Source organism: Mus caroli, unplaced genomic scaffold (genome assembly GCF_978045245.1).
Source record: "Mus caroli unplaced genomic scaffold, Mus_caroli_1 scaffold_6, whole genome shotgun sequence".
NCBI classification, from domain to species: domain Eukaryota; kingdom Metazoa; phylum Chordata; class Mammalia; order Rodentia; family Muridae; genus Mus; species Mus caroli.
Genome location: NW_028227261.1, coordinates 28514688 through 28537841, shown reverse-complemented (window position 1 = coordinate 28537841; position 23154 = coordinate 28514688). Strand labels below are relative to the sequence as shown.

The following is a 23154-nucleotide window of genomic DNA, read 5'->3' as shown; positions in this document are numbered from 1 at the left end:
GCTTCCCTGCCTCCCCTCCACATGCAACACTATGTTCTCTACCTCTCCCCCAGCCTTCCTGCTTTATCTCCTAGCTGGCCCATGCATTGCCTTCTCCTAGAAGCCCTCCTTGCTAAGACCTTGGGAACTATGAACCTAGCCAAGCCTCACCATAATGAGGACATCAGAGACTAATCTCAGAGATATGACAGACCAGTGTCTCCTGGCTAAACAACCCACAGCAAGCCCTTTTCTCCTTTTGAACATCAGTTTCTTCAGCAATGACATGGACATAACTTTCCCGACCATAAGCATTGTGAGGACGATGGACTGTGGAAAGCGTTGGTAAATGGCGGGTCAGTCCCTGGGTTTCACCACTGCCCCTGGGAGCATCAAGCCCCTTATGTCCTTCAGAGAAGAGTGCCCTCATTCTTGGGAGGAATATTAATCCAGCAATATGGCTGCTCTGAGCACATCCAAAGACCTTCTAGGTCTGTGTGAGCTGGCTAGAATACAGACAACCCCTCGGTACACACCTTTAATCCCAAACAATGTAAGTAAAGTTAGTTTGTAAAAGGAAGCAGCCATGTTTGAAAGTGATGTCAAGTTGAATGGCAGACAGAGTGACAAATCAGAGAAATATCTGACAGAATAGGATACACTCGACTCTCCGGAGAAGAGAGAGGGAAGAGAGACAACACAAGAGGGAGTTGTGCAGAGAGGAGAAGGAGGCAGGTTTTGTTTGTTTGTTTGTTTGTTTTTGTTTTGTTTTTTTTTTCGAGACACGGTTTCTCTGTGTAGTTCTGGCTGTCCTGGAACTCACTTTGTAGACCAGGCTGGCCTCGAACTCAGAAATCTGCCTGCCTCTGCCTCCTGAGTGCTGGGATTAAAGGCATGCGCCACCATGCCAGGCTTGAAGGAGGCAGTTTTACCAGGACACTTAGAGAGACAGATTAAAGAGAAAACAAGCTAAACACAAGTGAAGACAGAATGAGCCAGAGAATGAGAAGGAGCCAGAAGATTAGAACAGATTGCCAAAGTTAGTATGAGGTCAACCAGAGCAGTTCAGTCAGAGGCTGAGAGAGAAGTCAGATTGAATCAGTCAGTTTGGAGAGGAGTTTGAGCCAGAATGGCTGAGCTGAGCCCGCCAGCCAGAACTCAGAGACAACGAGAAAGGGTGAGCTTCTTCATCAGCGAGTCTCAGAGGCTGGAAACATTCTAGGCCTAGATTAGACTGTACAGAGGCTAGAAGCTTCTAGGACTAGGCATAGGTTAGCAGAGGGAGGCAGTAAGCCTGGGAGACAACAGTTACATCAGGCAAATAAAAATACTTTTACACTAATCCCCTGAAAGGTCCTTAGAGGTAAGGGAGGTAAAAGGTCACATCAGGTCCTGAACTGAAGCCATGGATTTTAGACACAGCTCCATTGTTCATTGTCTGGGTGGTTGCAGCCATGTACCTCAATTCTCTGAGGCTCAGCTTCTTGATCTAGAACTGAGGCTAATGACACACATCAACCTTAAAACCCCATTAATGCAGGTCAAGAGTGAGTTCTCTCTTATTGTACCTCAAAGCAATCTCCTGCCTTCTCCTGAGTCTTGTCTCCCTGTGACTTGGAACTGTGTCTAAATACCACAGTGTTGGCTCAGGACTTTAATCCTGAGCACTCAGGAGGCAGAGGCAGGCAGATTTCTGAGTTCGAGGTCAGCCTGGTCCAGAGAGTGAGTTCCAGGACAGCCAGGGTTACACAGAGAAACCCTGTTTCAAAAAGCAAAAAACAAAACAAAGAGCAGAGTAAATGTGAGCCAAGTCTGCTCCAAGATCAGATAAAGAACCTTCTAGATGGAAAACTGTGATCTGCTGTGGGGGACCTGCCGCCTAAGATAGGCTCTCAGACTCTGGACAGCTTTGACACCCACGGGGGGACAAATGTTGGTGAGTCCCCAGGTGTCCGTGACTTCAGGGACACTTCCACCCCTCCAGACTCCCCCCTTCCCCTTCTCTAGTTCAAGTGTTTGTGTGTTCTTTCAGAATGTTGCCTGGAACCCGGTGCATAGTGGATATTCAATAAATACATGTTTGAAGAATGAATTTGTTCCATAGAGTCAACAAACATTACTGAATACCTACTGTGTGTCTGGTTAAGGTAGAAAGCACGGATGGCGTATATAAAACAAGTGGTGCTGACAAACCCCTTCCCAGGCTCCCTCAGGCCATCTCCAGGCCCTTTCAGTCTTCCTGCTTCTAACTAGCTCCTACTGGGTGCTGGACTCCATGCCAGGGCTTCCTCCAGAACCGAGACAATGTCCAAGCACATCGTGAATCCTAGGAAGGCTACACCCCACCGCCACAACGCTCCAAATTCTCCAAGTCTGCCATGACCCTTCTAACAGCGACAGGCAAGCCTTTCCTCCTAGCTCCCAGGAGGTGAACACTGACTGCCCTTTCCCTCCTCCTAACGCCCTACATCCGCCTGGGGTTTTTCCCAGAACTGCCAGCAGGTGGCGCAGAGGCTCTCCTTTCCCCATCACTGGACTATAGGCCAGACCCCACCAGGACCCTCTCTCTCCTTTTTCCTCAGCCAGGATAAAATTGGATCCTATGACCTCTATCTGACCCCTCTCTTTCCTGCTGCTCGAGCGTGCGATAGCCAATTGAAGAGACTCCAGTTGCTCCCGCCGGCCCCCTGGTAGTCTGGGGAAGGCAAGGAGGTCCTTGGGGGTTAAGCTGCAGCTGGTAGGGTGGGGTGGGTAGGGCAGAGCGGGCAGCAGCTAACAAAAGAGAAAGAGAAAAAGAAGGGGGAAGGTGCCTTGGCTGGGCTACCATCCCGGAAGGTCCAAGTCCTAACAAGGCCCCCCAGGACAAGGTATGTGGCCAAGAAAACAGATGGTGCCGGGGTGGGAGGTCAGCCTGCCTAGCATGGAGTCCTGGGGGTACAGAAGGCTGGGTGTTGTGAATGGAAAGCTCAGCAGAACCCCCTGCCCCCCCCCGACACCTCATTCTTCCCAGGGGATCAGGTAGAAACTTGGGGAGAAAGACTCCTTGGGTGAGCATTAGTACAGCAGGTGTGTGTGTGTGTGTGTTTGCCTTATTGGGGGGGGGGTGTGCACCAAGCTCTAGGTTCTCTATCTCTGTGATTCAGTTTCTTCATCTAAAGCCTAGGGATAGGTGGAAGATCTTAGAGGCTTCTGTGAGTTGCCTCTCTGGTCTAACCTCACTTCCTTAACCTTGGCTCTCTGACTGGGACTCCAGCCCAAGAAAGTAAGAGTCTGGGGTTGGGACGCCTTCTGCTGTCCTGTAGTGATTCTCCTTAGGGCAGGACAGTAAATGTGGGGTAGAGGCTCCTCTCTGCCTCTAAGGCCATCAAAGGAGTAGATAGAAGGGTGTGTGAGGACAGGCTGGCATCTGGCTGTTCCCAAGGTGATGAAAAAAGGGTTATCAAAGTGTGCTAATTAGCTAGAGCTATCTGCCACATCTTCCAGCCCCTACCACTTTAGAGCCATTAGCTAAATCACTGCTCAGTCAGGTCAGAATGGATATAGTGGTCCCGGGAGCGTCCAGAAACCACAGCCCTCTGATCTTGGAGGAACACGGATCCAGATTGTTCTTTTAATAATCTAGAATGTGCCAGTTTTAGAGAGAGAGAGATTCTAGATGCTGGAGTGTTAAAAGTCACTCTGGGTGAGGAATGTGTGAAGTTGAGCCCACCTTGGATTCAAATCCTACCCGTGGTGGGTCCTTGGACAAAACAAGTTACCAAACTGCAGTGTCCACCTACATGAGATGCCCACAGCAGAGTGGACCTGAAGAGGCTGCAGAGAGAACCAAGTCCTAAACCCAGGCAAGGCCTGCAGAGTGTCTGCGCCTGACAGATGTTCGCAGTGCTCTCGAGGGGATTAAAAATAGGCACAAGAAAAAGAAAGGACTGGTCTGAGGTCTCAGCTAGAGCTCCAGGGAGTCACAGGAGAGCCTCTTCAGCCCCAGTACACACATATTCCCCAGAGTACCGAGTCTGTACCCCCTTACACTCTACAGCTCGTGTGTGTGTGTGTGTGTGTGTTTGTGTGTGTGTGTGTGTGTGTGTGCCTGGGGTGTGGGCTGGAGTGAGAGATGGGATACAGATGGGCATCTCCCAAGCACTTGCCCTCCCTCTCCCCTGGGGAAGAGCCGGACCGGGTCAGGTCAGGGTTAAGGCCGGGACTGACCGCGGCACGGTGCTGCGGGTCCTGCATCGGTCAGAGAGCGTGAGCCGCGGGGTCCCCGAAGCCCCTGGCTTCCCGGGAGCCCACAGAGTGAAGAGCGGGGACAGGAGTGGGGGCGCCCTCGGTCCTCACCCCGCCCCCGCCATCTCCCCGCAGCGGGGGCGCCCCGCCTCCCAGGCGCCCGACGTGGACGCGGCCGCTGCCGCCGCCGCCGCCACCACCACCACCGCCACCGCCACCACCGCCGCCGCCGCCGCCGCGCGGGAGTCGCTGTCCGCGGAGCCGATATGCAGGCGGCGCGGGGCGGCGCGGGGCGGCCGGGCCGGGAGGGCCGCGGGCTGGAGCGTGAGTGCGAGCGGTCACCGGGCCCAGGAGTCGCCATGCCCCCAGGGCCGTGCGCCTGGCCGCCCCGCGCCGCGCTCCGCCTGTGGCTAGGCTGCGTCTGCTTCGCGCTGGTGCAGGCGGGTAAGGGGGCCCGGGGAGGGGGACGAGGGAGGGAACAGCTTCCCCTCCCACGCCGCCACCGAGAAGTCCTCGGTTCCCTTCCTGCTCCCTGAGGACCTCCTGCGTCACCTGGTCCCTACTCTCCTAACCTGACCCTAGCGCCTCCGAACCTTCTTGACCCCTAGACCCGTCCTTCAGCTTCCAAACCTCTGCCAGTCACCTCAGCCCTGAGTTTTTAAAGCTCTTGTGGCTCCTGGTCCCTTCAGGTCATCCCCTAACCCTGAGTCTTTGACTCAGCCACCTTTTCTGGCCCTGAGAGCAGCTGAGGAGACTAGTGCCCCACCTTGGGCCTCCCTCTGTATCCCCAAAGATCTCTCAGGGACCCATAGGCAGCTAGCTGCGCAGGAGCGACTATGAAGAAAACTGTAACCTGAGGTTGAAGGGTGTGTGTTTGCGGGGGGGGGGGGGGGGAGACGGTGGGCGGGGGGACTGAGCCCTGCTGCAGTTAGTGTCTGGCCCACCCCATGGGGCTCTGCCTCCCTAGATCACCCCAATCCTGTCCCTCCTGGCGGCTGTTGCTGCCTCCCTCTCTTTCTTGCCCTGCTTCTGTCTCCTTGCCTGGCTCCAATGTTCCACTTGTCTGCTCTCTGGTTCTGTGACCTCAGCCACCTGTCTGTGTCCTTCTGTCCCTTTCCATCTGAATGTCTGGCATAATCCTGGAGCCTTGAGTCCACTCGTCTGAGGGGTATAGGGTTACTGCTCAGGGACAGGGCTTCTAATCACAGCCCCTGCCCTCTTGCGTGATATAACCCCTTGTGACTCTACTCCCCTCTCCTGGAAGGTCCTTCCTGCCCTGCTCCTCTGCTGCTCTCCCACTTATCTCTGACGTTTCCCCCATTCGCCTTCTTCCTTCACCCAGAAGGCCTTGCGCTATCTTGGTGTCTCTCCACCAAGGGGCCCTGTTCTGAATGTCCCCTCATCTCTAACTTCCTCTATCCCTAACACGTGAGGACCCACAGAGTATAGAGGCTCACACAGACCTTTCCTTTTAGGTGCCCTCTGCCCAGCTTACCATGTGAGGTTGCCCCTCAGCCCATGCCAGGGCTCAGCCCCTCCTGGCTCTTCATCTCAGGGTCTGTCTCCTTCCCTCAAGGTCACTCACTTGACAACATGAGGCTATAGAAAGTGCAATGGACTAGGAGTCCTTGTGGCTGCTTTTTCTCAGGCTAATCAGCTCCTGCAACTCCATTCAGCTATTCCTCGCTCGGTGCCTAACCACCTATCCACTAGCTCTCGCCTTGGTTCAAGCCCAGGTCCACCAACTTTATTTTAGGACCCTTGGTTTGGTCAGTCTATAGCCAGCAGGAGTTTCTATGCTAGTCACAAGGAGCCTGGGGCCTCTCAGCCACTGAGGAACCGAGAGCCATGTGGCCCAGCTGAGACCTTGGATCCTTGTTTCTGTTCACATAGCCTCCCCCAGCTTTCTCTTTCTCATATATGATGGGGCTGGGCCTCACAGCAGGGCACGCTCAGACTCAGGTGCCTCCCTGCCCTGCAGACAGCCCCTCGGCCCCTGTGAATGTGACCGTCCGGCACCTCAAGGCCAACTCTGCCGTGGTCAGCTGGGATGTCCTGGAGGATGAAGTGGTCATTGGCTTTGCCATCTCTCAGCAGGTAACCCTTGAGGGTGCTTAAGGGGAGAGGGCATATCAAGATGGTGACTGGAAACTGGGCGCATATGGTATTTCATGCTGTAATCCCAGAACTCAGAAGGTGGGAGGGGGTGGGGAGTAGTAGAAGGACTTCAAGTCCAAGGTCAGCCAGGCAACACAGCAAGACCCCATCTTTAAAACAAAAAAAAGGAAGAAAAAAAACCTGGAAAAAGATAGTGTCTGGAATGGAGGATGATGGTAGAGAATCAGAAAAGGAAAAGAAACCACAGGGCAAGAGAGATGGTGACAAGTTGTATATATAGTTTAGAATTGGGGTCACAGAAGGTCCTTAGTTCCTTGGACAAGGGCTCAGGAGGTCTTGGCTGGGACATGGTAATTCAGAGCAAGGGTCTGACCTCAAATGCTTGCTCCTCAGAAGATGTGTGGCCCTGGGCAACACTCTGACCCCTCTGAACCTGTTTCCTTAGCTCTACCGTGGAAATAAGGCTGTCCTGGGTGGCGGGAATGTAACAGCCATGAAGAGGGGGCTTGTCACTGTCCAGGTGGGCAGATGTGGGGTTGGTGCCCTGCATGCTAACATAGCAACCTCTCTCCCTTTCTAGAAGAAGGACGTACGGATGCTCCGTTTCATTCAGGAGGTGAACACCACCACCCGGTCCTGCGCTCTCTGGGACCTGGAGGAGGACACAGAATATATCGTCCATGTGCAGGCCATCTCCATCCAGGGACAGAGCCCAGCCAGTGAGCCTGTGCTCTTCAAGACCCCACGCGAGGCTGAAAAGATGGCCTCAAAGAACAAAGGCAAGCATGGGGCAAGGAGGGCAAGCTAGGTGAGGAAGGTTGGGCAGGGCAGGAGGAAAGACAAGCGACTCGAGAGATGAAGAAGGTTTGCTTTCAGCCCCTGGAAGGAGATTGCCGTGCAGGCTTTCTCCTTAAGATTGAATCCAAATGCTGTCTCCCCAAAACAGCCTTCACCCTGTTCCTGGATCTATGTTGGGTGTGTTGGCACTGACAGAGGCACTTCTTGTTGTGGACTGCTGGGCCCTGGAGGAGTGGCTCCGGAGGAACGGAGCCCAGGGCTAGCTTATCTCTCCCCACAGATGAGGTGACCATGAAGGAGATGGGGAGGAACCAGCAGCTGCGAACGGGTGAGGTACTGATCATTGTTGTGGTCCTCTTCATGTGGGCAGGTGAGTCAGGCCTCCAGGCCCTGCTTTACTGACCAACTGGCACCAAGGGTGAGCGGCTTGGAGATGTCTGGGAGTCAGCAAAATCCCTAAGACCTGCCTGTGGCAGCTCTGGGGGCTAAATCCCTTCTCTAATCCCCTCCACCCCAAACACAGCATGTTGCTACCATCTTGTATGCTGTGGGCACTTGCCTTTTTCCTCTTGGAAGTGGTCCAGTCTTCCAGGGTAGCCATGGCTACCATCAATGTACTTGGGATGCTGGACCTCCAAGGGTTTTCAAGCTTGGGAAGCTCAGAGGCAGCCATGCCTGACCTCAGACTTGGAGCACTCTCCTTAACTACCTCTTCTTCCAGATGCAGCTGAGCTGCAACCATGCAAATCCCCCCCTCCCCCCCACCCCACGAACTCACAGGAATGGCCTTTCTCCCTTTGTGGCCCCACAGCACACTGTCCTTCTTTAATCCTTATATAATTTGGGTGGGCTTAGGATACTCTTTTCTTCCTAATCTCTCAGCTCCCTGAGGATAAAGTCCAGATGTTGTTCATCTCTCTATTCAATGCAGCTGCCGTTCATTCATTGGCCAGGCGTTCGATTGGAGAGTGTAGTGTTAGTCATGAGTAGGAAGAGTCTTGAGCTTGCAAGGAATTTGGGCTGGAACAAGATTGCACTTAGCTATAATTGAAGATAATGAGCACTCTAGTGGTTCTAATGTGGGAACAGGGCTGGAGAGATGGCTCAGAGATTAAGAATGCCTACTGATCTTCCAGAGGACCCTGGTTCAAATCCCAGCATACACATCAGGTGACTCACAACCACCAGAAACTCCAGTTCTAGGGGGATCCAACATGTCTGGCCTCTGTACCTGCACCTACATACCTACATCTCTCTCTCTCTCTCTCTCACACACACAGAGCTAAAAAATAGTAAAATAAAATAAAATAAAATAAAATAAACTTAAAATAGCATAATATGAGAACAGAGGACATGAGATCAATTCTGGAGCTAGAAGTAGGGGGAAAAGACATAGGGGCTGGAATGAAGGTGTGGCACAGTGGTAGAGTCATCCATGATGTCTTAGGTTCGATTTCCAACACTGAAACCACAGGGCCAAAGATGCAGAACAGAGATATAACATGGGAGTTGAGCAGTGAGGCTGACTAGAAGCTAATCAGGCAGCCAACGGAGGAAGCTTGTTTGAGGGTCAGAGGTTCAAGAAACAACAAATGATGCTCACAGACTCGCTCAGTAGCTGCAGCCTAGGAGAGAAGGTGGAAAGGTCTGGAAGGAAGAGTGGGGAGGCTGGAGACTAAAGTCCCTTGAGAGATTGGAACACCACACTCAAGCCTGATTACTGTGGTGTTTGAAGGCAGATTCTGTTGAAGCAGCACTTGGGGCAGGCAGAAGGGTTTCTTAGGCACATAGAAGAACAGGCACTCGAGAAAAGGCAGGATGACAAGCGTTATATGGAAAGGGGGGTTAAGTATGGTACGTTATTAGACTCGGCATGGACCGTGTTTATGTAATCATAGCACTATAAACAGAGAACTAACCCAAACTTGCGACGGGAGTCTGCTAGGATGTTAGAGAGAGAAGTAGGAGCTGTTGGGCTTTATCTACTATGGTGGAAAGCTGAGAGCTATCCAGCAAGGATCGAGAAAGAAGCGGTACACACCTCGAACTGGAGTTAGCAGTGTGAATACTAACCACCTTCCTGGGCTGATAGTAGACAGTAAGCAGGTTCTGCCCGACACCTCCTAGCCGCACCGTGGCATGACCTTGAGTTAAGGAAACTGTCACACCAGTGTGCTCCCTTTGTACCCTGGGACTGATAATAATAGGCTGGAGTTGTGAGGATCAAGTGAGATTGGCTACGTCAGTGCACAGCACAGGGCCTGGCATGTGCTCAGTAAATGCCGTGATAATTTCTGTGGTAGCTGTCAGAGCTTAAAGAAAGGGTAACAGGAAGGCATGATCAGATTCATGCTGTGGGGGAACCAGCCCAGCAGCAATGATAGGGGTGGCTGGGGACCAGGTAGGTGGGAAAAGGAGCCAGAGGCTGGAGGGAGGCTGCAGCAGCAAGGCAGAGGCCATTCGGGGATGGCAGTGAGCCCTAGAGGGGATCTGGCAGGCAAGGCGAGAACTCAGACTGCCCCTGCCTAACTCCTTAGGTGTTATAGCTCTCTTCTGCCGCCAGTATGACATCATCAAGGACAACGAGCCCAATAACAACAAGGAGAAAACCAAGAGCGCATCAGAAACCAGCACACCGGAACATCAGGGTGGGGGTCTCCTCCGCAGCAAGGTGAGGGGAACACCTTGGCTTGGTGGGTGTCCTTAGACGTCTGTAGTCCCTAGATGGCACAAAGGAAGGGGTCAGCTCAGGGCCTGGCGTGGCAGCAGCTGGGCAAAGCCAAGCTTGGCTGCTGCCTGTGTGACACAGGGGACACTGCAAATTGATTTTGGATCCTTGCCTTTTGCAGAGTGCCAAGGGCCAGCGTCTTTTTTTTTTTTTTTTTTTTTTTTAAAGACAGCCAGTGGGAAAGGCAGAGTTCCTGGTTGCTGTGGTTGGGTCAGCAGGAGAAGGGGTGACATGGCCTGGGGCAGTGTCTTACCTCTGTTCCTTCACTTCCTCTTCTATGAAACCAGATATGATGGTAACCTTTACAGTGCTTGCTCTGAGCAGCTCAGAAGACAGTAGAGAATGCGAGAGGACCTCCTGTTCTGACGGTGATTGTCCAACATGCATCTGGCCCGCTCTGCGGCTCCTCCCACCTCCATCGTCTCCTATCATCGGGCTTACTCTCCTCTCTCTTGGCTTCTCTCTTTCTGATATCCATTCCTGAAGCCTCTCACTAGCCCCTAACTCCAGGAGTACCTCAGCAATGTCTGTGGCTGAGGCTACACCCAGAGACAGAGCTGCAGAATGAGAGACCCAGCCGGAGGGATGCCATTGCTGCGGGGTAGACTGGGTGCCAAGGCTCTTGGCACAGGACTCACATCTGGGCCACTCAGCTTGACCGAAGGCTGTGTGTGAAAGGGGAGAAAGACGAGACTTCGAGGCAGGGCTATTCTTTTTATTTCTTCGAGGGACAAGAGTCTGGCTTTTAGGCTGCAGCCCCGCTGTTCCTTTTCTCCTCTGTCCCATTTCCTACCTTACATGAAGTCCATTCAACCGGCTCTGGACACTTCTCTTATCTGTTCCCTTCTTGGTTTCCAAAGAAGCCCTCTGTGAACATCATCAAAGCATGGGTACCCCCATCTGCAAGGGATGGGCTTCATCTTCTGCTAGTCCCTGTGTCCTTCTTGGGCACGGGGTGAGAGCTGTAGAAGTGGTGGGGGTGCAGCTAGCCACAGTTTTTCCTTTTCCCTACCCTAGTCTGAAGGAGGAGGTTGAATTACACACCCAAATTCTGCACAAAAAAAAAAAAAAAAAATCAAATAAGCCACAAAGCTAAAAGGCTGCACCCCATTCTGAAGAAGGCACAAGTACATGGGAGAGTCCTACCTTACTTCTGGACTGGCTTCCTCTTTGAGAAAATGCACAAAGCTCTGGGAGAAAGCAGCTACCAAGACTATCTGGAACTGTGTCTGTCAGACCAATGGTACCAGGGAGGCTGCAGTGCTGCCTGCTTTTCAAGGGTCCTGACTCTGTCAGACACTTTCTGGATTCAGCCACTAAGGACATCTGTGGTACAAGGCGCACCTTTGCCAATGTGTATGATGCCAGTTGTTTGGACTCTTGGAAAACACCACTGGAGGGCTTCGCTCCAGAATGCAGACCGCTCTGCCAAGGCCTCCATGTCTGCTTGCATCTAGCTTGCACAAAGATAGATCTTTGTGGTGAGATCATCTGTGTGGAGTTTCAAGAAGCTCTGGAAGAAGGTACTGCCCGCGTTTAAAGGAAGTGCCTTGGCTGGGGCAGCAGTGCCAGCTTGGATAACTGAAAACACCTACATCCTACAGCATAGAGACTGCTGAGTGAGCTACTGGAAAGCTGTTTACACCAGACAGGCAGAGAGCAGAGAGCAGCCACTGTCACTATCTTGCCATCTCATTCAGGGTCCTCTGAAAGTTATCCAGGGCTCTCATCTACTTCCTTAGAGCTTGCAGTGTAAACTGACAGCTAGTGTGCTCCCTTCCTCCCCCCACTCCTCTCCTCTGCCCCTTACTGGTTTTTAAAAAAAGGTGCTTGATATGGCAGCAGACTTCTTGGAGACTGAAGCACGGTGGCTGCCAGACACCTGCACTGGAAAGGTGAACTCTATATCTTCCATCGGTGGCCAAGAGAGTGTGGGTGGCTGTTCCCAGCACATAGTAGGTGCTTGGTAAAATATCTGTGGTACTGAATGATGAGCACAGGTGCCCAAGTCAGAGAGCTGAAAGCCATCACCCAATGACTGCCCCTTCATTCGGGCCTCTAACAGCTCTCCAAGCTGGGTCAGCCACCACTGTGCTCGCTCCAACTGCGGTAGCACAGGAGAGGAGAGACGGATAAGGGCAGATGTCAGCAATACTAAGGGCTTCCTCCTGGGAGGGAATGAGGTTCCACTCATTGTCTCGTGACTTCCATCCCTGCTGAACGGGGCTGCAAGGCCAAGGCTCCTTAAGGGAGGTCCTTACCTCCAATCCAGTTAGAGCAATAACCACTTTTTAAATGTAAAATAAAGACAAATGAAAAGGCACATCCTCGTCTTTTGGTAAATGCCCAAACGTTGCCCTCTTTTTCTGGCAATTGGCAGCAAGTCAGGATGTGTGGAGGAGGGAATCAGCCCTCTTCCATTTTGGCCTGCAGCTTCTTAGGGACATGCCAGCCAGCCAAGCTGGAGTTGGAAGGGAATTCTCGAACAGATGGGGGTGCACGTGTAGGAGAAGAAAATAGCTGCTCCACCATCGTCTTTCTGAGGCTCCTCTCTAAGCCCAGCTTGGGCTGCCTCACCACATAGGTATGCAAGCATCTGCTCAGTTTCTTAAAACAAAGGGTTTTCCTCTCCGGAGAGGGCTGGGTGCTTATTCCTGCCAGAGGGCTGAGGTTCTTATCTGGGGTGGGGGTACGGAGTGGAGTGAAGAACTGCAGAAGCAGCTTTCTGCAGAAATCATTCGGTATTCACTCTGCGCTCTTCTTGGCTGTTAAAGGAACATCATTAAGATTCCAACAGCAGGTTGAAAGGCAGGCAGAGGAATGACGCCATTAGCCAATGAGCAGACCAGTAAATAGGGCACCTTAAACACTCCTGTCCAGAGCCAAGCGAGAGGATGTCAGATGTGCAGGGTCTGAAAGCAGAGGGAGAGGAAGTCCTCAGAAGCCTCTGAACAGACCCCAGAGAGGCTCCCTCTGCCCATCTGCTTTCACCTAAGAAGCGGAGAAGCCCTGGGTAGAGGTAGGTAGTGGTGTCTGAGCAAGGTTTCCAGTTTCTCCATACCTGTGGTACACCGTAATGGATCCGAAGGGGGCAAACTGTTCTTCGGGCTTAAAGGTTTGACCTTTCTCCTGTAGTAAGGATCTTACTCACTCTTCTTGAATCAACTGTTACTTGCAATCAAATACCACAGCTATTATTTAAGAAGTGGTCCCTCTGTTCCTTTCAGGTGACTCTAATGACTTTGGCAATTTAGGAAAGGTCCAGGCAGCTCTGAGACCAAGACCACAGCAGGCTTGCAGGAAGAATGCTGGATAGAAAGGCAGGAGACCCTGACACCTCGGGTACTCACTTCTCTGAGGGGGGGAGTAGCCTTCCTCTCTACCAATACTGCATTCAGATTTCCGGAGCCTACCCACCCAGTCTAGTAACTAAAGGCTGTCCTAGAAACCTCGGTGGGAGCCGAAGAGATAGGGTCACCAGGTATTAGAAACATGAATCTTATGCCTGTCCTCAGTACAGGCGTCCTCTGAAGTCAAATTCAGCCCTTTACAGACATACATTTTACCAGACCATCTATATGAGGCTTCAGACATCTACTTTATTTACTTACTAAATTTTGTTTTAAGTATTGCTTCTATAAACAGAATTCTGTCCACCCCCCAGGGCCAGTCCACAGATTGAAAACAAAACAAAACAAAAAACAAAACCAAACTTGAAAATATAACCTGAAGTTAATAAGTTAAGGACATCTCAGATAGTAGCCTGGGGATACATTTCAGGATTGTCACTGAACTGCCAAAGATCCTGTTTCTGGCTGAGTGCTAAGAAAGGCCAGATTTTCCATCTACGACATGTTTCAGCTGTTATGGAGGAATAAATGGGTTGGAATGACAAGGCAGGTGCTTACTTATTAAGGAATTCCAACACCGACCAGTTGCCTCTGTGACAAATGGAAATATTTACCCGACAGGTGCCCCCAGTGTTCGCACACACACATTCTCTCTCTCTCTCTCTCTCTCTCTCTCTCTCTCTCTCTCTCTCCCTCCCCTTTATCCCCTCCCCCTCCCTCCAAACCTTTGGGTGATTTAGGGAATAAGAGGAGGACCTTAGTTTCTCATCCTATAAAAGCTCAAGATGGGCTTCTCAGAGAATGAGCCTGGTCCATTTCTCCTTTTTCTACCCACTTCTCTCTAACAAGATGAATGAGACACTATCATTTCAGAGAATTTACCCTGGTCTCTGAAACCATTGATATAAATGGTAAAAGCATATAATATATGATATAAGCAGTAAGTAGTTACCTAAAGGTCCTCTACACTTGACAGGACATTACATATACACGGGTTAAGAAAACCACACACTGAGACAAGCATATCAAACAGCTAAGTATTTACCACATTTCTGTGCAAGCTTTTGCCTAGAGTAAGAATGGCTGTCTAGAAAACACACACACACACACACACACACACACACACACACACTCCAGACAAAACGTGGCATGGTAACACTTGTCTGTAATCTCCTTCCTTTCAGGAGATGGAGGCAGGACTTAAGTTTGAAGCCGGTCTGGGTTTCATAGTGAGATCCTGTCTCAAAATACCCACAAAATGTAAAGATCAGCAGGTCAGAGAGCCTGTCCAAGTATGTTGCTACTATTTTCTCAGCAGGGGCTGGGATTTTAAGAGCACTGGCTAATGTAGGTGACAATCTATTATTGCTGTCCTTATATCCTTGTTCTGAGGAGGCTTAGGTCCATAAAGGAGTGTAAAGAATGCTCTCTCTCCAGCATCTACCCACACACACCCAGTCTTCACACCGGACAGCTGTTCTTGGAGCAACAATTTCCGGATAAGTCGGGTTAAGAACGCCCACCAATTTCGAATTACTGATTCTGGTTTCTCCTGTTTCCAAAGGGAGAATGCCCTGAACTGCATGGTTTCCTAAACATACACAGTGGCCAGCCATGGATCCATGGGAAGGGAAGGAATGCAAGGCACTGCCCTCCCGCCTGCTGCCGGTTGCCTGGTCTCCCCCCCTCTGCACAGGGATATTTCAGGCTCTCCCAATGTCAGGCTCCTGACATGCACCTTATGTAGCTGCAAATCCCAATCAATTGCAACGTTTCTTAACTGCTGGAACGCCTTCCCCAGCACTGTAATTTACCCTCAAAAGAACAGGGAGCAAGCACTTTCTCCTTCCCAGAACCATATTCTACTAAATGCCGCCACCCTCCCTAACGGAACGACCTACGCAGAGGAAGGCAGAGAGTGCTCCTCCAAAGCCCGGAACAGACGGCCACAGTACATATGCCACTGATGAGAACTTTTATTTCTTTTTAATGACATTAAACACAACTGCTACAAGGGGAAAAACATGATAAAAAAGGAGGCACCAAACTTCATTTTCATAATCGACCCTGACAACAACGCAAGTAAATCGGGGCCCGATGAGCTGCAGAGCTATTGTTATTTCGGCTCCTGACTTACACGGAACTATTTATCAACAACACATTTTAGCTTTGCTTTGTCAAGACCCCTATGGTAAGAACGTCCTCAGGGATGATAAAAGACAGGAACACAGTTAAATGTACATAACCCTTACTCAAATTTAAAAATACAGCAAGAATTAATTTAATCTACAAGACTTACGAGGCCAATCCCAAACATAAGAGATATGCAGCTCTGAAGAGATTAAGCCCCAGCTTCTGGCCAGTACCATCTTTAAGGCTAACATGCCGGATGAGTTTTCTTTGGCTTTTTTTTCTCCTTAAAGAATACCATGTTAACCACTACAGAACAGCTCTCTCCTCCCCCAGTCCACCAGATTTAATTAGCTGCTAACACTTTGGAAAAACAGAATTATCTGTGCAAGAGGAAATGTGATTGTCACATTTTCTAGTTAACCTGTCACTCATCTGCTCTGGCAGAGGCAGCGCTCCCATTATACATTCAGTCTTAATTCCTCCTGGTAGCAGGAGAGCAGGAGCTTTGCTGTCCCTCCACTCCCTGGGCTCCCCCTGGGAACCATCCAGCCCCAGTGCTAGCTACTCCAGCGGTATCTAATCTGCACTTTGTTTTGGTCCCATGGTGGATTGTTTGGCATATCTCAGTCTATCAGGCTAACTCACAGCATCTTGGACAAGTCAACTGAGGTCAACAACAAGCGTGCCCACCAAGAGAGGTGACTGGACTACTGCCTTTCAATGTCTCGTCCCAGAATCTAAACCAAATAACTAAGGAATAGAAAAGTCTTTCTGGGGGGGGGTGGGGTGTCAAAAGCAGGGAGTGGTGGTGCACACCTTTAATCCCAGCACTAAGAAGGCAGAGGCAGGTGAATCTCTGCGAGTCCTGAGGCCAGCCTGGTCTACCCAGCCAGGAGGGCTACATAAAAAAACCCGTCTGGGGGGTGGGGGTGGGGGGCTGGAGGGAGAGAAAATTCTCTCTGGGCATGATGGTGCACACCTTCAATCCTAGTATTTGAGAGGTGGGGCAGAAAAATCAGAAGTACAAGACCATCTTGGGTTAAATAGTGTGTTGATGGCTAGCCTAGGCTTTACAGGAGACCCTGCCACAAAAAAGGAAGGAAAGAAGAAAAAACTTTCACTAGATAAAATTAACACACACATGGGAACATTTATCCAAACCTACTAAAGGCTTGAAAACAAAACAAAACAAAACAAAACAAACAAAATCAAGATTTTCCTAATCACAGTCACTTTTTCAGTCCAACAATGGTGATCCATCCTTTTACTCCCAGCAGTGAGAAGGCAAGGCAGGCAGAGCTCTGTGAGTTAAGGCCAGCCCAGTCTTAGAGCGAGTTCCAGGACAGCCAGGAGTATACAAAGAAACCCTGTCTTGAAAAACAAAAACAAAACAGAACAAAAAGATCATTTTTCTGAGGCAGAGTGGACTATTCAGGGTGGGTTGGCCACATATAAAATGAGACAGGGGCTAGGCAACTATGAATCACCCCCACAGTGACTGCAGAGCAGGAGTGTCATATTGTAAACCCTCTCAGAATGATCTCTAGAGCTGCCTGTAAGAAATACACATCTTCTAGGACATCCATTAAGACAGTACACAGAGCCTAGCGCTTTGGTTGGAACACCACACCTTACTCAAGAGCAGGTGATGCGGTGCATGGCGGTGTTGTGGTGCATGGGCTCAATCGTACTTTCCCAAGATGCTCAAACACTAATGTGAAACAATGGACCCAATGCTACAACTACAACACTAACATCCAGGGTATAAGGGTACCTGTAACCAACAGGAGAGGCCAAACAGTGACTCTCCCAAGGATTTCATAGGAAGAAGGTTCCTTGAATAGCAGCAACATATAAACTCGGGGTTCCGCAGAAGGGACTGAAGATTCCTAGACATCTCAATTGTGCTGGCCTAACAGCAGTCAGGATTCTGGTAGGATTTCTTCAGCAGACAGAGGGCACCCTGAGAGTCATGTCTCAGTCTAACAGGACATAAGAACACTTACTGCAAAGCTTCAGGACTAACTGGTCACTGGGAGTGGGAAAAGGAAAAGAAAAAAAACGGGGCAGAGAAACCAACCAGTCGCAAGACCACAGAGTACTGAACAAGGGTTATTCAGCTGTCTTCTGTCAGTTAAGATGTGTAAGATTTCAAACATTATGAACGAAATATATCTAACAGAGAGTGAAAAAAGCCACTAATAATAATTTTTTTAAAAGGCAGCTAATAGGTACAGAAAGGAGAGGATTTACACTTTTAATCTAGCCCTTCAACAGGACTTTTCTCCTTCTCTCTCCTATTTCAAATGTACTGAATTGGCAACATTAAAATACTGACAAGTATTCAAGAAACTCAAACTTAAAAAGAGGGGTCATTAAAAGTGACTTCTATCTATTCACAAGTCAACAATAATAATACCGGCTCTTAGCCTGCAAAACAGCCTCTTCCTTACAGTAGACTGGAAGGTGACTCTGCCTGCGCTTACAGCTGGTATTTTACTCAAAGCCTGAATGTTCTGACTTAATACAGGCCTTCAAAAGAGAATTACCTTCATTTAAAATTTAAAAACAGCAACAACAACAACAATGAACAAACAGAAAAACAATACTTAACCTTGCTGAAACATATTCACCAGACAGACATACAAATCAGGGGTGGGGGGGTGGCCCTCATTAAAAAACAAAAATTCAAGACAGTAATGGGCATTTCCAAAAGGTGACAAATTCTTTAAATAAAAATCTTGTGAAAAATAAAACTCAAAATATACAAACAAAAATAGCAGAGGAAAATGCGACGCTGCTCTGGTCGGGGCCCTCGGCAGGAACTGTCACTGTTGATGGGATGAGACACAAGGGCTGTAGGAGAAGTCTGGGAGACGCTGGAACCGATGGTGGCTCCGCTTGTTCCTGTCAACCCACTGACTCAGGCTGTACCTCTGCAGAGGCCTCTGTCGGAACCGCGCGTAGTTTCTATTGAGAGAAGGAGAATAAAAACAGGAAGGCTTTTCAGGTGGAACTGTCATCTGGATATGAAATAGCTAGCACAACTACTTTTAAAGATATGTTTAGGATCATTATTATGAACTAACCAGTTCCCCAGAGCTCTTGACTCTAGCTGCATTTGTATCAAAAGATGGCCTAGTAGGCCATCACTGGAAAGAGAGGCCCATTGGACTTGCCAACTTTATATGCCCCAGTACAGGGGAATGCCAGGGCCAAGGGGTGGGGGTGGGTGGGTGGGGGACTGTTGGGGGGAGTGTATTGGGGACTTTTTGGATAGCATTGGAAATGTAATTGAGGAAATTACCTAATTAAAAAAAAAAAAAAAAAGATATGTTTAGCCGGGCAGTGGTGGCACACACCTTTAATCCCAGCACTCGGGAGGCAGAGGCAGGTGGATTTCTGAGTTCGAGGCCAGCCTGGTCTACAGAGTGAGTTCCAGGATAGCCAGGGCTACACAGAAAAACCCTGTCTTGAAAACTCATAAGGATTCTAAGGATCAGATTATATATGTTGTTATTGTCTGTTTATTTGAGACAGGGTTTCCATGGAACTTACTTGTTGGGAGCAACCTTGCTTGAACGTTAACTGCTTTACTGCCTTGTCAGCCGTAAGTGCTTACTGGCACAAAGTCCTGGCTCTGTGGGAAAGTACTACCCCCAGTTAAGAACAAATAGCTATAGATCTGTGGACAGGTACCTAGCAACCCATTCTGTTCTGTTCCTCCTGCTGAACTTTTTACCCAGCCAATATCCTGCTCTTGGGAACAGGTGCGTTCCCCAGAGACAAAGCGGCCCCTCCACCCCCTTACCCTATACCTTGCTTCTCTGAGTATATAGCGTCCTTGTGAACAGTAAACATTTGTCAGCTTGATCAGACCTCCTGACTTGCTGTCCATTCTTTATGTCTCTTGTCCCCCCCATTCTCTTCCAGGTGCCCCCAAGTCCCTATCGACTGTCCTGCGAGTAGGGACACTTACTATGTAGACCAGGCTTCCCTCAAACTCACAAAAATCTGTCTGATTCTGCCTCCTGAGTGCTGGAAGGATATGCTACCATGCATGGCTAATATTATATTTTGATGTTATAATTCTAGAAATTTTACACTATTTAAATTATAGGAAAGCCATCATAAATGCTGTTTCCTTCCAACTCTCAATGTCACCTCATTCCTTCATAGGTATTAGTATATGTGCCATACACACCTTGTTCTAAGGAAAGCCAGCCTTGAATGTTTAAGAGCCAGGCATGGTGTATATACCTGTTTTCACCAGCACTGGGGAGTGAGGGGACCCTCAGTCGCATGAGTGCAAGGCCAGTGTGAGCTACATAAGGCTCTGTTTCAAATAAACAAGAGAATTCAAGGAGAAAAACGACTTCTCTTTCTTGAAGTGTTTAGAGCAGGGTCTGTATTTCACAGCTTCATCAGACTCCAAGAGGACAGCACTGCCACACAGGTTGCTTATGCCACATTTGTTAAGATTAGATAAAAAGATCCCCAGAGACAGCAATCATCACGTGACTATCACATGGTAAGCTGAGAGCGTGGACAGCCTAACACAAAGACCCATAATAAGGTTTGAGAGTCACCCGTAAGCCTGGCGGTGGTGGCGCACACCTTTAATTCCAGCAGTAGGGAGGCAAAGGCAGACAAATCTCTGAATTTGAGGCCAGTGTGATCTACACAGAGAAATCCTGTCTCAAAAAAAGAACAAGACAGGCCGGGCGTGGTGGTGCACGCCTTTAATCCCAGCACTCGGGAGGCAGAGGCAGGCGGATTTCTGAGTTCGAGGCCAGGCTGGTCTACAAAGTGAGTTCCAGGACAGCCAGGGCTACACAGAGAAACCCTGTCTCGAAAAACCAAAAAAAAAAAAAAAAAAAAGAACAAGACAGAGACAGACAGGCAGGCAGAGAGAGAAGAGCGAGAACGACAGTATGTGTGTGTCACCTGTAGTTATGTTCTGGGTGTAGGTTCTGAGAAAGACCCTTAATAATTTGATACAATCTCAATCCCTAAAACGTTGCTAATTACAATTAGTCGGGTGAGGTAGGATCACACGTGTAATCCCAACATTATGGAGGCCAAGGCAAAGGAGGGTCAGCAAGATGGCCCGGTGGGTAAAGTATCTGCAAATAAACCTAACAAACTTGAATTCAATGCCCAGAACTCACATGTGGAAGGAAGAGCTGACTCCTGTGGGCTGTCCTCTGACCTCCATGTGCAACCTATAGACAAAGGGCCCAGCTGGGCTTTGCAATATTACTGACTCAAAGGGATTCTTAGACAAAGCCCTTCTCAGTTAAGGCTGGGAATGACACAGGTGATCACTGAGAAGCAGTACTGAACTTCATCTATCACTGTCTGAGACTACCTGCTCAGTTCTTTAAACACCCTATCTAAGTTATTAGTGATAACCCACTAGGAAAGTACTGGCAGTAACCTCTACACTAGTAATAAATTAAGCCTCAGGTTAAGTAACTTTCTCCTAAGGTCATACAGAGGAGTAGGGAGAAAAGCCTAGACTATTACTCATTACCTGACTCCAAAATGTATTTAGTACACAATATATTACATTGCCCCTCTTATTTTTTGAGGTGCGTGTCTATATTGGATATTGAATCTGGAACTTACAACCGAGCTACATTTCTATCCCCACACCATCTGAGAACCGCTTATGTTGTCTTGTTTTGTATCATGGAATTTGCTATGTACCCCAACATAGCTAAGAATCTATAGCAATTATCCTGCTCCTGCGTCCAAAAGCAGATACTGGGATGAACTGTTTTTGTTTTTTAAGACAGGGTTTCTCTGTATAGCCCTATCCTGGAACTCACTCTGTAGACCAGGCTGGCCTTGAACTCAGAAATCCACCTGCCTCTGCCTCCCAAATGCTGGGATTAAAGGCTTGCACCACCACTGCCCAGCATTTTTTTTTTTTTTAAACTGCTGTGATTCTGATGAAGCCAGGATAACTAGAACAGAGTAAGTAGTAACAGTAATAGGTGAGGTAGGTAGGCAGCCAAGCAAAGCATACAGCCATTCTTAGAGGACTGAGGATGGGAAGCTGGTTGGAAGCCAATGGGACAGAGTGAAAATAAAAGAAAACCCAACTTCTGCTTTAAAAGAATCTCCCTAGCTTCTGAGTTAAGAACAGTACTTGAGCAATGACAAATATAGATGATTTGAAATAACCCAGGTAAAATGATGAGATGTGCTCAGCTTTGAGTATAAAGGAAGTCTCTATGATTTCCTGATGCCCTAATAGGGAATGTCAGAGAAAACTGTTACAGTAACCAAGGCTTTAATCTCGTGTGTGTGTGTGTGTGTGTGTGTGTGTGTGTGTGTGTAGACAGGGTCTCACTATGTAGACCAGGTTGGCCTCAAATTTAGGGATATCTGCCTCCCCTTGCTTCCCAAGTGCTGGGATTAAAGTGTGTGCCACCATGTCTATCCTAAGGTTGCCGAGTCATTGAATTAAAAGTTAAAACTATACTAGATCAAGAACATAGAAATTTAAATTTTTTAACTAATTAATTAATCAACTATCTAGTTAATCAATCAATCAATCAATCAATCAATCAATCAAGTGTACAAGCATGTGTGTGGTGCAGGCGCGAGTGCCACAGATCATGTGTAGAAGTGAGAAGAGAACTTGAGCAGTTCATTCTCTTCTTCTACTATCTGGGTTCTGGGGATGAATTCAATGATAAGCTTGGCATTAACTGCCTTTTCTCACTAAGCCACCTTGCTAGCTGCAAAGCTAGCATTTGAGTTTGGATTTAGGTGTGGTGGTCCATGCCTGTAACCCTGCCACCCAGGAAGCAGAGGCAGAAGGATGAGGATTTTGAAGATAGCCTGGCAACATGAAAATTCCCTATCTTAAAACAGACAAACACATGCTCTAGATTTTTTATTTTTTTTGAGGCAAGAGTCTCACTATGCAATCCTGGTCAGCCTGGAACTTGCTATGTAAAGCAGACTGGCCCTGAACTCAGAGATCCCCTGGCCTCTGCCTCCCACGTGCTGTGATTAAAAGTGTGTGCTATCCGCCCAGCCGAGAACTCTGGATACCGAAGTGTGAGAGTGGGTATGACAGTGCATGACTATATAATACAAGACTTAGACGGCCGAGGCTGGCCTAAATAGCAAAACCTTATAATACTGAAGAAAGAGGAAGGGGAAGAAAAGACGTGATTGGTAACATGATTTTGGAGCCAGCAAGATGGCTCAGTGGAGAAAAGTATTTTCAGCAAAAACCCCAACAACCTGAGTTCAACTCCTCAAACCCATGTAAAAGTGAAGAACTGACTCTAAGTCCATCTCTGGCCTCCACATGTGTGCCACAGCACATGAGCACTCCTCCATGTACAATGCATATACAATAAATAAAAAATAAACCTGAGTTTTGGAACCAGAGAATTTATAGATAGCCATAAAATTGAAGTGAATTGATCAAAATCATACAGCTAGTTAAACACTGTGCATCTAATATTAGAACCTGAATTTTAGTCCCCAATGTTTAGTTCATTCTAAGGCCACGCTTTATTTTCTGGAAATAAACAAATATAACCCAACTACTCATCTCATCTCTCATAACCCAATTCTAGCTTTTCCTTCTGCAAAGAAGGAAGCCTACTTACCGTGTGGTAAGATCTGAAGGATGCTGCCAGTCTGGGTACTGCATTTGAACTTGATCCATCAGGGCATCTAGCTCTCCCAAGGTACCTGTGGCAGACAGAGGAAGAGAGCTCAGTCAGCAGTAAGTGTACTCTGTTCACCCACAGCAAAGTAGAGCACAGGCCTCAGGAGAAAACAAACAGGCAC

At 48.8% G+C, this 23154-nt stretch overlaps 2 protein-coding genes across 10 annotated transcripts in view; one reads left to right on the top strand and one right to left on the bottom strand.

Annotated features, from left to right (window-relative positions):
• The first annotated feature begins 4150 nt into the window (after positions 1-4150).
• Fndc5 (fibronectin type III domain containing 5) lies at positions 4151-10930 on the top strand. The gene is made up of 6 exons (XM_021159416.3): positions 4151-4647; positions 6185-6300; positions 6902-7100; positions 7400-7489; positions 9657-9790; positions 10135-10930. Exons 1-6 carry the CDS (start codon positions 4470-4472, stop codon positions 10138-10140), a joined length of 723 nt encoding a protein of 240 aa, XP_021015075.2. The 5' UTR covers positions 4151-4469; the 3' UTR covers positions 10141-10930.
• Positions 10931-15163: 4233 nt separating this feature from the next.
• S100pbp (S100P binding protein) overlaps positions 15164-23154 on the bottom strand; it is a 42147-nt gene continuing 34156 nt past the window's right edge. For all 9 annotated transcript variants that reach the window (XM_021159400.3, XM_021159401.3, XM_029476107.2 and 6 more), the window contains 2 exons: positions 22971-23055; positions 15164-18300 (listed from right to left, as the gene is read on the bottom strand). In XM_021159400.3, the coding sequence (XP_021015059.1) occupies positions 18159-18300; positions 22971-23055 (227 nt within the window). In that variant the 3' untranslated portion in view covers positions 15164-18158. The remainder of the gene's footprint in view (positions 18301-22970; positions 23056-23154) is intronic.

Excerpts from the sequence above, each read along its gene's own strand:
- Fndc5 (XM_021159416.3), top strand. The coding sequence starts at position 4,470 with ATGCAGGCGGCGCGGGGCGGCGCGGGGCGGCCGGGCCGGGAGGGCCGC. Across the intron at positions 6,301-6,901 it reads GCTTTGCCATCTCTCAGCAG|AAGAAGGACGTACGGATGCT; the intron begins GTAACCCTTGAG and ends CTCCCTTTCTAG. Across the intron at positions 7,101-7,399 it reads GATGGCCTCAAAGAACAAAG|ATGAGGTGACCATGAAGGAG; the intron begins GCAAGCATGGGG and ends CTCTCCCCACAG.